Source organism: Myxine glutinosa, chromosome 5, assembly GCF_964187855.1.
Source record: "Myxine glutinosa chromosome 5, kmMyxGlut1.1, whole genome shotgun sequence".
NCBI lineage: Eukaryota > Metazoa > Chordata > Myxini > Myxiniformes > Myxinidae > Myxine > Myxine glutinosa.
In genome coordinates, this window is record NC_136265.1 from 87661337 (window position 1) to 87677176 (window position 15840).

Genomic DNA, 15840 nt, shown 5'->3' on the forward strand with positions numbered 1-15840 from the left:
CGGAGGAAAGCGCGGGTACAATGACGGGGGTAGAAATCGCGACACGGGGTTTGGAAAAGCCGGCGACCGATGAGGTAGAGGGAATTTCATTAAAACCAACGGTCGTCGAGGTGAGTAAAGAAAAAGTGGAAGTGGGCATTGAAATTGAAGAGACCCGGGACTTAGAAAACCACTCGCGGCGGGAGGAAGAAATGGAATATGTACAAAGTCCCTGCTCAAATCATGATGATGTACTCGCTAATCCAAATGGAAGTTTGCAGGTTCGCGTGGAGAAAAGGATCCCCCAGGTGAGTCGTGCTGTATATTGTGCGGGTAGATTTTGCAGGAGGATGTTTGGCGACAAAAGAATTGTCGCGCGATTGGGATCGATATGGCACCCGGGCGTTGGTGAAGGGTCCCGTGTGAGTGAAAATGGCACGCGTGTGAAAAAAAAGTGTGCGTCGCCGAGTGGGTGTGTTATAAAGTGTGGGAGTGAAACCGAGTGCGAGCGAGAATGCACGTCGGGGTGTACGGAGTGTACGTGCGAGGGTGAGAGTGACCCGGAGAGTGAGTTGGTGGTGGAGCGGGTGCGAGAATGCACGCTTGGAATGGTTGAGGGTGTGCGAGGAAGCACACCTGAGTTGGTGGTAGCGCGAGTGTGGGAGAGCCCATCTGAGCGCGTTAGTGGGTGGATGCCAGAGTGCACGCCCATGGTGAGTGTTACGGAGGACGTAACGGAGGAGAGGTGTGGACCGAGGTGTGCGAGCGGCGAGTGTGGGCAAGAGTGTGCGCGAGAGGCGTGGTTTGTAACAGGGAGTGCGTTGGTGGAATGTACGGACGGAGTTGGAACGCCGGATTTGGTGAGGGTGAAAGGGGTAGCGTATGCGTGTGAGCATGCAGGTGAAGCATCGACGGTAACCGGGTTAGCGGTTAGGGTGACGGATAGCCGATGCGAGCACTCGGGGCGCGGTGTGCTTTGTTGGGTGCGAGGCCCGGTGCGGATCGATGCTGCGTCGCTTCTCTTCGAAGCGTCGTTGCCGATTCGGGCTTGGCCCCGCCCTGCACGGTCAAGTCCGGGCCTTGGCGGGCGAGGCGACCGGTCCGGTTCAAGGGCGAGTGGGAGGAAGCGGAACGGTGCCCCCTCGCGGGGAACGGGGTTCCGATCGGGCGAGCCTCGGTCATCGGGCCCGGGACCGCAAGGTGCCGCGCCGAGATGGTGCGTGGAATCTCGGCCCGACCAAACCACCTCCCTTGAACCGAAAGCCGGACGGATCCAACCTGCAGGCGACCAAACCACCCGAATTCATTGCTCGGCTTTACGAAGCCGAGTTTAATGATGTCATGACGCACCGAGGCTAGGATATAGCGGACTGTGATGATGATAATAGTGATAGTGCTTTTGATCCGAAATTTAGAAAAGTGAGTAGAATTGGCAGTAATTGGAAAATTTTTGATTTGTGGAAATTGGACAAGCAAAATTTATAGTAAGAGATGCCCCATGTGATGGGATGGCCAATCCACCATCCCTCACAGCGGGGGGGGGGGGGGGGGGGGCAAAGGAGCACGAGTTATGGGGTCTATGGCAGTGAAAAGTAGCCCGGGAGGGTTAGGATATATCGTGTGTAGGGCCCTAGAAGATTGACATTAGGTGACGTTAAGATTAGTTAGGGACAATGACACCTGTGGTGGGGACGCAGGTAGCTTAGTGTGGATTATAATGACGAGGGAGCGCAATAGTTTAAAGGGGCAACTGGGAAGCGCGAGTTTCAGAGGGGAGTAGTTAGATGAGATGATGCCGTGTGAGTGTTGGAGGTGTATTCGGAAGTGTATTGTGAAAAGTGTGTAAGGAACAGGTGTGATTGCACAGGTGTACAACTGAACAGGTGTATGGAGCAGTGTTTGAGTGATGGTGATGGTGATGTGTGTTGTGTTGACCAACTGGTCCAGGAAGAGGAGGAGGGTGCAAGTGGCACCAGGTGTGAGTGCACAGGTGTGCAACAACAGGTATGAGGAACATGGAGTGTGGAATAAATGGAGTATTGGAATGGATGGTCGTGGAGTGAGTAGGATGGAAACTGTGGAGTGGAGTGGATGGTGCGAAGGTGTGAATGGGGGAAGAGTGGACCCCCATCACGAATACCCGGGGCGGGTAGTGTAAGTGTTAGGTAGAGGGTATAGGTAAATTGTGGTTGGATATTGGCATCTGTGGTGTGAGGTGAAAGAATGGTATTTGGATGGGTGCATTAGTGTTGTGGAAATGGCTGGGCGTGTAGCCTGTTAGTGTGTGTAGTTGGTTTGGGCACTCCACCACTGTGAGGATGTCGGCCAGGTGAGGCCGCAGGTGGGCTCTGGAAGCCGGTAGTTGTGGATGGGGCCCGAGGATCCGGAGGACGGACCCGGGTAGCCCAGTGCCAGAGGGCACCGAGTGGGGTGACAGAGCCAGGAGGGGCCTTCCCCAGTTAGATAGGTGAGGTAAGGAGCAGGTAAGCTCGGGTGGCAACTACAGTGGTGGAGGTGTGCAGGTGGGTAGACCTGCTGGGAGAGCTACACGTCACAGCCCAGAAATTGTGCAAGGGCACCGGGAGATGAATCGGGGGGTGAGACCCCAAATTGAGAAGCACCACAGTTTGGTCAATGGGAATTGGTTTTTAGAACCCATAGTGTAAGTTGGCCAATGGATTGGCAGGGAGAGACCCCGGGTAGTGTAAAGTGTGTTAAAGTCATTTAGAGGATAGTTAGGATTGGAGTCTCCTCGCACCATCTACATCCACTCACCTGAGATGACGTACCTCCACACCATGCCAGGTTGTTTTTATTATTTTTATGTGCAAATGTTTTGGATTGTGAGACGCATCATGACGTGGGTGTGACATTGTGCTTGATGTTCCATCTCTTCCTCCTTATGAGGATTGATGACGAATTGGGTGATGGCAAATTTTGGATAGAGGGATTGTGGAGACGAATTTGGTATAAGGGAAATATGGGGAGACGTGACAGTAGTGACAAATTTGTAATGTGTAGATTTTGTACGTATGGGGTAAGGGCAAGGGTAGTGTAGGTGACAGGGGGGTGACGTACGGTAGGGACGAGCTTTCTCACTTCGCTCTCCATACGCATTCCGCCTTGCATTGCCTTATTGATGTGTACCCTTGTGACCTTACCCCTCGCTCATTTGTCTTCCCCCTTTTGTCTCCCACATGACCTGTGCGCCATTGGGCGCCGAGGGGAGCGTGCGTGAGTCGGCCATTGCGCGCCCGAAATTCCCAGAACCAGCTGTCTGCATCGATGCACCACATTATGGACCACATGTCTGTGGCCGAGCACCACTGATGGACCCCATGGGTTGGGGCATGGCCCCTCTGCTGGAACCGGCCATGAGGGCCCGAAATCTTGCTGGCAGACCTTGGCCACAGGGCACCGATGCCCCACAGGTGAACCACACGTAGTCGGCCCTGTGGGCCATAAATAAAGAAAAATAAAACGGACACGTGAGGTGCATTTTATTATCACAAATAGGCCGCCAGCAAAGAAAAGACAACATCTGGAAGAACAAATAATAATAGCCAGCAGAGGGAGCCGAAGAGCAAGAGACCACCTGCAGGGTTAGGGGTTGTTGGTTTATTTTTATTGATGAACTGTGGTGACTGCACCGATTGGTGCTTGAGGGTGTATTGGTGCGTTTTGGGTGCTTTAATGGTGCGTCGATGCAGAGCAGACTGTCTCCCCCCCAGAAAGAACAATCACAGGTCCTGGGTTAGTTTTGTAAATAAAAGTAGCGTCAATTGTAAATAATGCTCCCCACCGTCAGTGTGTAGTTTGAAGACCATTCCGCAATTCGGTTAACTGTGGGCGTGAGTCTGTTAGGCAGGGTGCAATGGAGCAGCGGGACACATTTATTTATGTTTTAAAACTGTCGCACTCAGGGTCAGGTTAAAAGTAGAGGGAACTACACCTACGTGTCACACTATATAAAAGTTGTAGGCCCGGGGCGTGCCTAAGAGGAGGAGGGTGCAGTGTTGTGGATATGAGGACTGTATTTTTTTTTTATTGTGTGCTTTATTATTATTATTGTTTATTCTGCGCCTCCTGCCTCCAGTGTTGTGTAAAATTAAAAAGGGCGTCCCGGTAGTTATTCTATGAAACACCACATTGCAGGACCCGATAAAACCCTTGTTCAGCAGTTTATATCCTGATTATGTGTTTTAGGGTAAGGCCTTGTCTTCCATTAAAATGACACTCCATTGCACCGAGTAAAAGAGATAGATTCCCTTCATTCCCATTCCCAAAAACCTCCATTTCCCCTTTCGTAATGGCCAAGCCTCAATTTGGCAATTACATCCCCTCCAAAGCCGCCATTGACCACGAAGCAGGGTTGGGGAAGAAAGGCGGGTCCCCACCTTGTCAGAGAGGGGAGGAGTGAGCCAGCCCCACTCGACCAACCATGAACAAGGGGTTTGGCTTGAGAGGGCGGAGAGAGAATGCTTGGGGGAGGTTCGCAAAGGGTGAAGGGCGGGGGTTATAAAACCCGTTGCATCAGCCCCCACCGAGAGTGGCGAAAAGGAGACAAGCAGATGAGTCCAGGAGAGTTGCAAAAAGGTCCAAGGCTGAGCTGAGCTGCTTGGTGAGGTGCAAAGGAAAGAGCTGGGTCGTCAGAGCAGAGCTGAGTTGTGAGGTCCAAAAGCAGAGGTCATCCAGGGAAGCGCAAAAGTCTGCTATTCATCATCTTGCTCGGCAGCGGCAGCGTCTATAGCAGCAGCAGCAACAACGCTCGCCAGCCACTTAGGGGCCTGGACGGCAGTTCAGAGCAGGGCCGCGAAGGAACGGCGGCTGCAGAACATGCGGATCGTGCTGCCGGACCCAGTGGACTTTCCTCTCCTTCCAGTCAATCCACTCTGCAATTCCCCGCGTAAGTCTGTGTCTTCGTTTGTTCTGTCCTGGGTATTAAGTAAGCCTGTTAGATAAGCTAGTAATTTGCACTGTGTCGCCTGCATCTCATGTCCCCTGTAAATAATCGTGACTGTTCTTCTTGCTTGTGTATGTGTACATAATAAACCCCGTTACTCTTCTGTACGTCTTCTTCTTCCTCTTTGCATTCGGTCGCTTTAGAGTTTTCCAGATTGAGTATCTGTGGCGCGATACGGCCAACGTTTGGGTGAATCGGGTTTAGCCGGGGAACAACTGTTCGGCCGCGGTTACACCACCGCTCGGTAAAAAATAACATCTAATCCGCGGACCGTAACAATATATATATATCTATATATATATATATCTATATATATATATATATATATATATATATATATATATCTATATATATATATATATATATATATCTATATATATATATATCTATCTATATATATATATATATATATACGTATATATATCTATCTATCTATCTATATATATCTATATATATATATATATATATATATATATATATATATATATATATATATATATATATATCTATATATATATATATATATATATATATATATATATATATATATATATATATATATATCTATATATATATATATATATATATATATATATATATATATATATATATATATATATATATATATAAATATATATATATATATATATATATATATATATATATATATATATATATATATATATATATATGAGATCATTTTTACCTCTGACACCAAAGGTGGATGGAGGTCATGTTTTCACCCCTGACTGTCTGTTTGTCCGGCTTTGTCTGTCTGTTTTTGAACAGGATGTCTCAAGAAGGTGTGGACAGATCGAGACAAAATTTGGAGGAGAAGTTGGGAATATGACAAGAAATAAATGATTAGATTTTGGTGCAGATCCAGATCGGAGAATATTTTTAAATGATTCTTCACCATTGAAAGATGGGGCTGAAACCGATTTATAGCAGGATATCTCAAAAAGTTAGGTACGGATTTGGACGAAACTTGGTGGACAGGTTGAGTGTGTGACAAGGATAAATCAATTCAATTTGATTTGAATCTGGATCAAGATCAGACCACTTTTAAGTGATTCTTCACAAATGAGTGACAGGGCCAAAAACGATTGTTACGGTTTTCCGCCGCCCTTCCTACCCTTACCAAGGGGGAGATTAAGCCCCTTGTTCTTTCTGGGCCGGCGTAACCGAGACTTGAAACGCCCCTTCCGGGCAAACGCAAGGTAGGGTTTTTGGGACCAGTCTCGCACATACTTAAATACCTGCGCCGCCACGGAAGCGGGGAAGCAAGCCTCGCACGAGCCACATGTAATTTGAGTACACCGAGCGGATTGCGTACCACGTGGTCCGTGCAGTTTTCTAGTATTGGAACCCGATTCGAGCTGTTCTATTCGTACCACGCGTAGTCAATGATGGAAAACGCGAGACGGTCGAATAAAGGAATAACAGGATTTAATTACTATTATTTACACAATTTACAAGTCTGTAGAAAGCAGACACAGAGCAGAACTTAAACAGTCTTATGCTTAATTCCCAGACACGGGCCCGATCACATTCACAAAAGGGAAATGCAGGTAGCATGGTGTTCACGCGCTGCCTCGGTCATCCAGGAACGGTGGCGTCACCCGGCGTGGCTCTCCACGGTTCCAGCACATCCCGCGATGAAGGCAAGCAGGTGGTAGAAAAGGATCCTCGAAGCGCGTCTCTCGAACAAAAGGGAAGATGAGGCAGGAAGGTGGGAGGGGATGTATGCGTCTCTCGGCGGCTTTTCATGGCGCGTTGAGTCACCGGCGCGCTATCACAAGCATAACCCAATGCAATAGAGGCTCAGCCTCAAGCTCAACTGAGCGTCACTTTAATACGAGCGCTTATACTTGGTTCATGCGCATCTTTTCTCCGATCTCGCAACTCTCATCAATACTCGCCTCTCCAATAGCTCAATACACAAGCTCACTTCTCCCCGAACTCCACTGCCCGAACTCCACTCACTCAACTGCTAACTCTGGTGGGGGCTTTGCGCGACGGGTTTTATTGCCACGCCCTGAGCCCTCTCGAACGTTCCAACCACGCCATGTGACGCATGGCCGCAGCTACTCCCTTTGAGCCCTGATAGGCGGCTTGCGCTTCCCGTCAGCTTCTTCGCCGCCCTCATTCGGTCCCGACCCGACCAGCCAGGCCTGCCTCGTGTTAACTCGCGCCAAAAAGCCAAAGGCAGCATAAAGAGGCATAAGGCAATGGAGGTGGCATAAGGCAATGGAAGTGGCACAAGGCAATGAAACCATGAAAAGGACCTAACTCTCATTATTCTACTCAACGCAAAACTAACACAGGAAAAGGACTATGCTCACAAATACTAAGAGTTAACTGAACTATCGCGAGGCTACATGTTGTTGTGCGACTAAACTATGAGGGGGAAATTTAACCTTTGTTGTACAAAACTCAAAACCGCAACACTACCCCTCTCCCTCATCAGACTCGTCCCCGATTCGAACCTAAGAAAATTGTAACGACCGGTTTTGAGAATGATCTGGAAAATTAACTTTTACTTTTACATGTGACATATAGATGTGGTTGCTCCTTACATTTACTCTAACCTGTGTATGCGACAGTTTAAAAACACTAAATATGCCCCCACTATTGCGTTGAGTAGCTACTCTAACAGAATCACGCCCACAATTAACCGAATCCGGAATTTGTCAAACTAAATACATAGTCGGTGGGCAGCATTTTATATACAAGCACAGAAAAACTTACTTATTTACAGTTCTATGACCCAGGACCTGTCCTTTTCAAAAAGAGAAGATTGGAGGGGAAAGAAAGTACAGCAAAGCACAAAACACACTCATAAATTCACAACACTTGCTGCTTGCTTCTTGCTTCTTCTGTGTGCCGATCAAACCGGCTAGCCCCCGGACTGGCACACAGGCCATTCCTGCTCTTCAGGGCTAACTAAACTCACAAATCCTCTCGTCCCTAGCACACCATAATAAAAATGCACAAAACACTATTTTATTGTATTTCTTTGCCAAGCAGGGCCAACCTTATGTGGTCCGACTGCGTGACATTCATGCCACTCAAAACAAGTGGTCCGATGATGCAAGATGATTTTGCAGCAAAGTGCTGCACAGCAGAGGTGCCAGGCCACAAAACTTGTGGTCCATAATGTGTGTGGTTCAGCAAAGTGTTTGTGGCAGCAAGGTGCTGCACAGGCGCAGCAAAGTTTTTCAAAAGGATATGGCAGCAAAGTGCTGTGCAGTTTGGCTGCACAGGTGCAACAAAGTGCAGCAGGGGTGCTGCACAGTTCCACCTCCAAAATGGTCCTGGGGTGGGGGGAGAGACAAAGCACGACCAGCAAAGCGGAAAGGGAGCAAAGGTACACAGCAACACAAGGTAATGCAGCACAAGGGGTGCGGCAGAGCGAGCAGAGCAGGCTCGTCCCTATCCGTTCATACCCCCCATCGTCAGCTTACACAACCCTAGCCCTTCCTTGTATTTACAAATTCGTCCATACGTCTTGTCACCCATATCCCCCTCTATGCCAAATTCGTCTCCCAATCCCTCCCAGGAAGGAAGGAATGGAACAAACACAATGTCCTCTTACATCGTGATGCGTCTTACACTCAAACAGTTCACTTGGTCCTGGTGTGGAGTTTCGTCCTCTTTGGTGAATGGCTGTGGATGATGCGAAGGGGGTTTCTCATCCTAACTACACTACTGACATTAACTCATTTAAACTAACCGGGGTTGTACCCTGTCAAATGGCCATCTTTAAACTATGTGGTTCTAAAAACCGAATTCCCATTGCCCACTCTGTGATGCCATCCAAATTTGGGTCTCACTCCCCAATTTTTCTCTGTGCCCTTGCACAATTGCGGGACTGGGTCGTGTGGCTCTACCAGCAGGTCCAACTACCTGCGCACCTCCGCCACTGAAGTCGCCACCCGAGCTTACCTGCTCCTGCGACTAACTAACTGGGGAAGGCCCCTCCTGGCACTTTACCCCCTGATGCCCACCTTGGCATTGGTCAACCCGGGTCCTTCCTTTGGATCCTCGGGCCCCACTCAACAACTCACAACGACCCTAACTGGCTCCCAGAGCCTACCTGCGGCCTCACCTGGCCGACAAACTACCAGTGGCGGAGTGCCCCAATAATCATACGCACCAATTAAGCCACACGCCCAGCCATGTCACCGACTCATGCACTCTCCAAAGCACTACTTGCCACGACCTGCACCACAGGTGTCAATATCCATACAAATTTTGCCTATGCCCTCTACCGGGATTTACACTACCCCCCCCCCCCCCCCCCCAGGCTTTCACGAATGGCTTCCACTCTTCCCCCATTCAATCCTTCGCACCATGCATTCCACACCTTTTATTCCCACACCAAGCATTCCACACCTTTTATCTCACACACCTTTTGTCTCGTGCACGAAATTCCTCGCACACCTCTTATGCTCACACACCTTTTGTTTCGCACACCTTTTGTGCTCACACACCTTTCGTGCTCTCATACCTCCAACACAATTCCATTTATCCTCATACATACAGCATCATCTCGCTAACTGCTTTTCCCCTAAACTTCGTGCTTCCCCGTCATCCCATTAAACGATGCACTCCCTTCGTCATCAACATCCACCGAAGCTACCTACATCCCCACTATAGGTACAATGTCACTACTTAAATCTTGTCCTCTACAGTCTTCTAATTCCCTACCAATTATCCTAGCCCTCCCTCGGCTAGCTTCGGTGCCCCATGGAGGTAACCATTGTTGGCACCCCCATGTGCCTAACACTGCCATCCCCCTAATCTAATGCTCATGAGCCCTGAGCATGTGAGGAATGGTAACACTACCATTCCTCCACGTAGGGAACATTATCCTCATCAGTCCACTATACTCAAGCCTCTCCATGTGGATGTACACTGTCATGGCTCGGCCCCGCAGGGCCGAGCGATCCGTGCGGGTGGTTAGTCTACTGTATGGGGTGTACGTCCGGCATTTTCGATCCAGGGGAGAAGGCATGGACGGGCCAAGGTTCAGGGCTCCATCCCTGCGTGGAGCCTCGTGGTCCCACACACGACAGCCCAACCGCCCATGGTCGGAGCACCGCACCCGCAAAGGTGCGCGGCTCCAAACTCTCATACATCCCCTTGAACCTCGCCGTTCGCCTTTACCGCCACGGCGCGGCACCAACCATACAGGGCGGGGCCCGGCACGGGTCATGCACGGTGGTCCTTGTGAAACCACCGTGGCAACGATCCCCGCCGATCCCTGCTGCCCACAACTCACTGAGGGCTCACGTCGGCTATCCGTCGCGCTAAACGCTACCCCGGTCGGTGTCGATGCTTGAGCCGCGTTCTCACCACTCGCGACCCACTCCGCAATCGCACACCGAGGCGTCCCTGCGCCTCCCATACATTGTTACACTCTCCTTCCATGTCCTCTGGTGTGCATTCTCCCTCGCACACCGTACTCGCACACCTAGGCACACTCACACCTTTCACACACTCTGTTACACACTCTTCCCGCAAACAGTCTAACACCAAATGGGTGTGCACTCTCCCAGTACACACCCAATCATCGCACACTTTTTCTCCACGACTCTTCTCGTGCACACTCCGTCATACACTTTCCTCACTCACACTCACGCTCCGGTGCACACTTTTCTCTCACACGCGCACCAGTCGTCCTCGTACACCGCACAATGGACCTTCCGCGGCCGTCCGGGCTTCATCTCTTTCCCAAGCGCGCCAAAACCCCTTTCGCGCCAAACACATTCGCGCCATTAATTCTACTCACCTTGGGAACCTCCTTTTCCGGCTGCACCTGTAAACTTTCCATTGAGTTAGCAAGCCCAACATCACGGTGCAAATACAAACTTTGGGTGCATTCCTTCTCTTCCCTCTGTGATTTAGTTTCCGACTCTACCGTCTCTTCAGCCCCAATTGTTTCTGCAATTTCCATTGTTTCTTCGACGACCGCCGGCGCGCATAAAATTTTTTCGTCCAATTCAGCAACCGTCGGTTTCTCTACACCCTGTGTCGCGATTTCTATAGCCCCGGTCAACTTAGCTGCGCTCTGCTCTACCTCACTCTCCACGCGTTCCTCACACCGCGTCACCTCGTCGTGTCCCATTGCGACCTCCTCGCTCAACCTGCGCCTTATGTCCTCCCCTGCTTTTTTATGTCCTTCTTTGACTCTGCCATCATTTTTTCCCACTTCACACCTGGATTATTTTATGGCGTCAATTTAATTAGCCAATTGATCCCCCATTTTTTTAATGTTCCTCCTCTCTTCTTTCCTGTCCCTTATTGACTCTGCCATGCATGCCAGGCATTATGTCATGAACTGCTGCAGGTCAAAACTCGTTGGTACAGTGGGCTCGGCTTCCGCCGCCATGTGCGAGGTGCCCCATTTTCTTCCCCTGCTGCCGGCCCCTCTTCAATTCTCCCTTCGTCTACCAGCTCTTCCTGTGGGTCCTGGGTCATTAATTCTTCCTAATCATCTACCCCATCTACGAACCCCACCGGCATTCGACCGCCTTGGCTAGCCATGGTACGAATACAAAATTTTGGATTTAATAACTAAATTTTGGTCGCTCGTAATTTCGAGAATTTTGGTGTCCAAAAATTTTGTCCAAGGTTCCAAATCCACACTCCTGACTACCAATTGTTATGGTTTTCCGCCGCCCTTCCTACCCTTACCAAGGGGAGATTAAGCCCCTTGTTCTTTCTGGGCCAGCATAACCGAGACTTGAAACGCCCCTTCCGGGCAAACGCAAGGTAGGGTTTCGGGACCAGTCTCGCATGTACCTAAATACCTGCGCCGCCACGGAAGCGGGGAAGCAAGCCTCGCACGAGCCACGTGTAATTAGAGTACACCAAGCGGATTGCGTACTGCATGGTCCGTGCAGTTTTCTAGTATTGGAACCCGATTCGAGCGGTTCTATTCGTACCACGCTTAGCCAGGATTTAATTACTATTATTTACACAATGTACAAGTCGGTAGAAAGCAGACACAGAGCAGAACTTAAACAGTCTTATGCTTAATTACCAGACATGGGCCCGATCACATTCACAGAGGGGAAATGCACGTAGAATGGTGTTCATGCGCTGCCTCGGTCGTCCAGGAACGTCGCCCACGTGGCAGGTGGTAGAAAAGGATCCTCGCAGCACGTCTCTTGAACAAAAGGGCAGATGATGAGGCAGGAAGGTGGGAGGGGATGTACGCGTCTCTCGGCAGCTTTCCACAGCGCGTTGAGTCACCGGCACGCTATCACCCTCCTCACCCAATGCAATAGAGGCTCAACCTCAAGCTCAACCGAGCGTCACTTTAATACGAGCGCTTATACTTGGTTCATGCGCGTCTTTTCTCCGATCTCGTAACTCTCATCAATACTCGCCTCTCCAATAGCTCAATGCACAAGCTCACCTCTCCCCGAACTCCACTGCCCAAACTCCACTCACTGAACTGATAACTCTGGTGGGGGCTTTGCGCGACGGGTTTTATTGCCAGGCCCTGAGCCCTCTCGAACGTTCCAACCACGCCATGTGACGCATTGCCGCAGCTACTCCCTTTGAGCCCTGATTGGCGGCTTGCGCTTACCGTCAGCTTCTTCGCCGCCCTCATTCGGTCCTGACCCGACCTGCCAGGCCTGCCTCGTGTTAACTCGCGCCAAAAAGCCAAAGGCAGCATAACGAGGCATAAGACAATGGAGGCGGCATAAGGCAATGAATGAATGAATGATTCTTTTTTAAGGCCATTTTTCCCTGCTAGAGCAGGGGTTAGCCTTGCGGGCCCCATGACAATCATGGTTCCCTGTTTTGAGGCAAGGTTTTTTATGGCCGGATGCCCTTCCTGACGCCAACCCTTGGTCACGCTCTTACGATGCGCAGGGATACGGTGTGCCTATTCTAAACCGGTGTACACACCGTGATCATTCATCCCGGCAAGCTGGTACTCAATTTGCCGACCTCAGAAGGATGACAGGCTGAGTCAACCCCCCCTGGCCTTAATTCAGCGATCGACCGGGATTCGAACCCAGGATCCTAGGATCCCAAGTCGGCACCCCCAACCGCTAAGCCAACACCAGGCTAGGCGGCATAAAGCAATGAAACCATGAAAAGGACCTAACTCTCATTATTCTACTCAACGCAAAACTAACACAGGAAAAGGACTATGCTCACAAATACGAAGAGATAACTGAACTATCGCGAGGCTACATGTTGTTGTGTGACTAAACTATGAGGGGGAAATTTAACCTTTATTGTACAAAACTCAAAACCGCAGCCCGATATATATGCAGCAAGATATTTAAAGTTGTGGACGATTTTCGACATAAACTAGGTGGATGTGTTGGTTAGGCGACAAGAACAAGCCGAATTCAATTTTGAGTCGGGTTCGGACCCAGATCTGACCTGAAAGTGGGATCCAAAACTTAAATTGTTCAGCCTGGCAGAGGTATGCAGACTTGCACGGGATGCTGAGCAACAAGGACATTGGAAGGTAATGTGTGTTCAGCAAACATATACAAGAGCAACTGTAATGAATCCGGATGAAGTATCGGATAATAATGTTGAAGATAATCATTGCGGTGCCAATTACGATGACGTCACCATGCGTGTACTGTTCTGCAAAACAATTCACTAATGAATGAACAGGACAAGGGGGCAGATTTACACTGTGTTGCTCCAAGAGAAAAGTTCAATTACCTCTAATATTTGCCGTACCTGCTCGATTGGAACAACTGCCGGAGTGAGGGGGGAGAGGAGACTGGGGAGGCGGAGAGAAGACTGGGAGAGGGGGAGAGGAGACTGGGGAGGGGCAGAGAAGAATGGGAGAGGGGGAGAGGAGTCAGGGGGAGAGGGAGAGGAGACTGGGGGAGGGGGAGAGGAGACTAGGGGAGGAGGGGAGGGGTGAGGAGGAGTTGGAAAAGAACGAGGGGAGATGAGTAAAGCGACCCCCACTCTCCCCCGTGTGTGACCCACTCTCCCCTGTGTGTGACCCACTCCCCAGTGCAGTGTGCGTGATGTGGGAGGGATGGGGGCGGGCAAGTCGAGGATTTGAGCTCTTGGTCACATTTTACATGAGATGTAATTACATATTTCAAACTGTATTTCCGATATGCACACACATGCATTCACATATTATCAGAAGTAAATACATTGTGTAGATTACATCATTTGTGGATCTGATAAATTGCCAGGAATCATTTTGTAAAACTGAATGTGCAGGTGCAGCATCTAACTCAATATGTCCAAATGTCACACACGTCCATGCCCATGGGATTCCCACGTGTGACCCTACTGGCGAAATAATAATAGGTGCTAATAAAAGGCGTCCAATTAAAATTGAATCGGAATTGACGATAGTACAAATTAAGAATAATAGGATACAAGAAGGTGTATTATTGTTGGTTAAAATATTTTATATATAATGATAAATGTGATAATTGATGTTTGAGAAATTGATTTACCATCATGGTTATTTCTCAAAGAAATGAAATCATAACGTCATGTTTTTTTTCTTAACACCAGAGTTCATCATCAAACTGTTTGAATCAAAATGTATCGACATTGACAGAAACCTTCATGAGGATGGTTCTTGAGAAAAGAAGCTTCGGCATCTTTGGGTTCGGGTCGATCCAGGTGTACATCAATGTCATGCTCAGCTTTCACTTCCACAAAGAAATCTGGAAAAAGTAACTTTTATTAAATGCAGGCATCTTGTGTCACATGCATAGGTTTTCATACTCTTAAAATAGTTTTTTTTTAAAGTAGTTTTTAAATGAAAGTTTTGAAAACAAACAAACAAGATGCCGCACACAAAGGATTAATGAGTGTTAAATGATGTGAAATCCTCCACAGGTGATGGATTGGCAGGTACCTTCATAGTTTGTATCTTGGTCGATTTTCTTTTTCGAGGAATTGTGTGTCATTCCCTCAAAGGAAGTCTTCCGACTTCGTGATATATCGTCAATTCAATTTTAAATTTTATATCACATATCAATTTGGCCACTATGTATTAGATTATATCAAATTCATGAAAATGACAAAAAAAACATCGTCATCTTCTTCACAGCCACTTCAAAATTATTTTCCCAGAAAATGTCTCCCCCCACTTTTCAATCGCGATCAACGCCCCTGTATGGGCCTGTCCCATTCACGACACAGACAGGTGAGTGGGGTGTCTTTCTTATCCTGTCTCCTTTCTGGTCTTCTCTTTCCATGCGTTGTGCCCCCCACCTCCCCATCACCCTCTCTCCCCTCCTCCCCCCAGGTTTCTGCAGTTCTGCAGGGAACACGTCCCACAGCAACACCCCACTGGTGAAATTCCCAAAATACAGGAAACCTGTTCACCTTCACCCTTTCATTTCCCTTCTTCAACCACTTGTGGAAACAACTTGCACATTCTCTTCAATCTCATTCTTCCCTCTAAGTCTTCAAGACAGCTGTTCATCACAATCTCGGATCATGCTCTCTATCTAACCCTGATCTTTTCCACCCCAAGCGACCCCATCATTGCGAATTTGGGGTGTTTTAACAGGGGTAGAAAAGATCAAGGTTTTGGAGGGGGGAAGATAAAGAGATGGTGGCGAACAGCTGTTTTTAAGACCTGGACAGAGGAGAGGGATTGAAGAGAGTGATGGAGCTTGTTCCAGAGGTAGGAGAACAGAACAGAGAAAGAGTGAAGGTGAGCAGAGAGTTTTGATTTTGGCAGTTTCACCAGAAGAGGGCTGCTGGCAGTTCTTGTGACCTGTGGGAATATTTGGGGGAACTTTCCATTTTATTTTATGACCCGGTGTGTACCCCGGTTTAGAATAGGTACACCGTATCCCTGCGTGTCCTAAGAGGCGACTAAAAGGGTTGGCGTCAGGAAGGGCATCCGGCCATAAAAACAT

General features: G+C 48.9%; 1 protein-coding gene across 3 annotated transcripts in view; it reads right to left on the reverse strand.

Annotated features, from left to right (window-relative positions):
- Positions 1-15840, reverse strand: part of LOC137418756 (uncharacterized) — a 68554-nt gene that overhangs the window by 30487 nt on the left and 22227 nt on the right. For 2 of the 3 annotated variants that reach the window (XM_078778324.1, XM_078778323.1), the window contains exon 3: positions 14527-14631. In XM_078778324.1, the coding sequence (XP_078634450.1) occupies positions 14527-14631 (105 nt within the window). Of the gene's footprint in view, positions 1-7979; positions 8061-14526; positions 14632-15840 lie in introns of those variants that run through there. The other variant, XM_078778325.1, reaches the window with a different exon arrangement.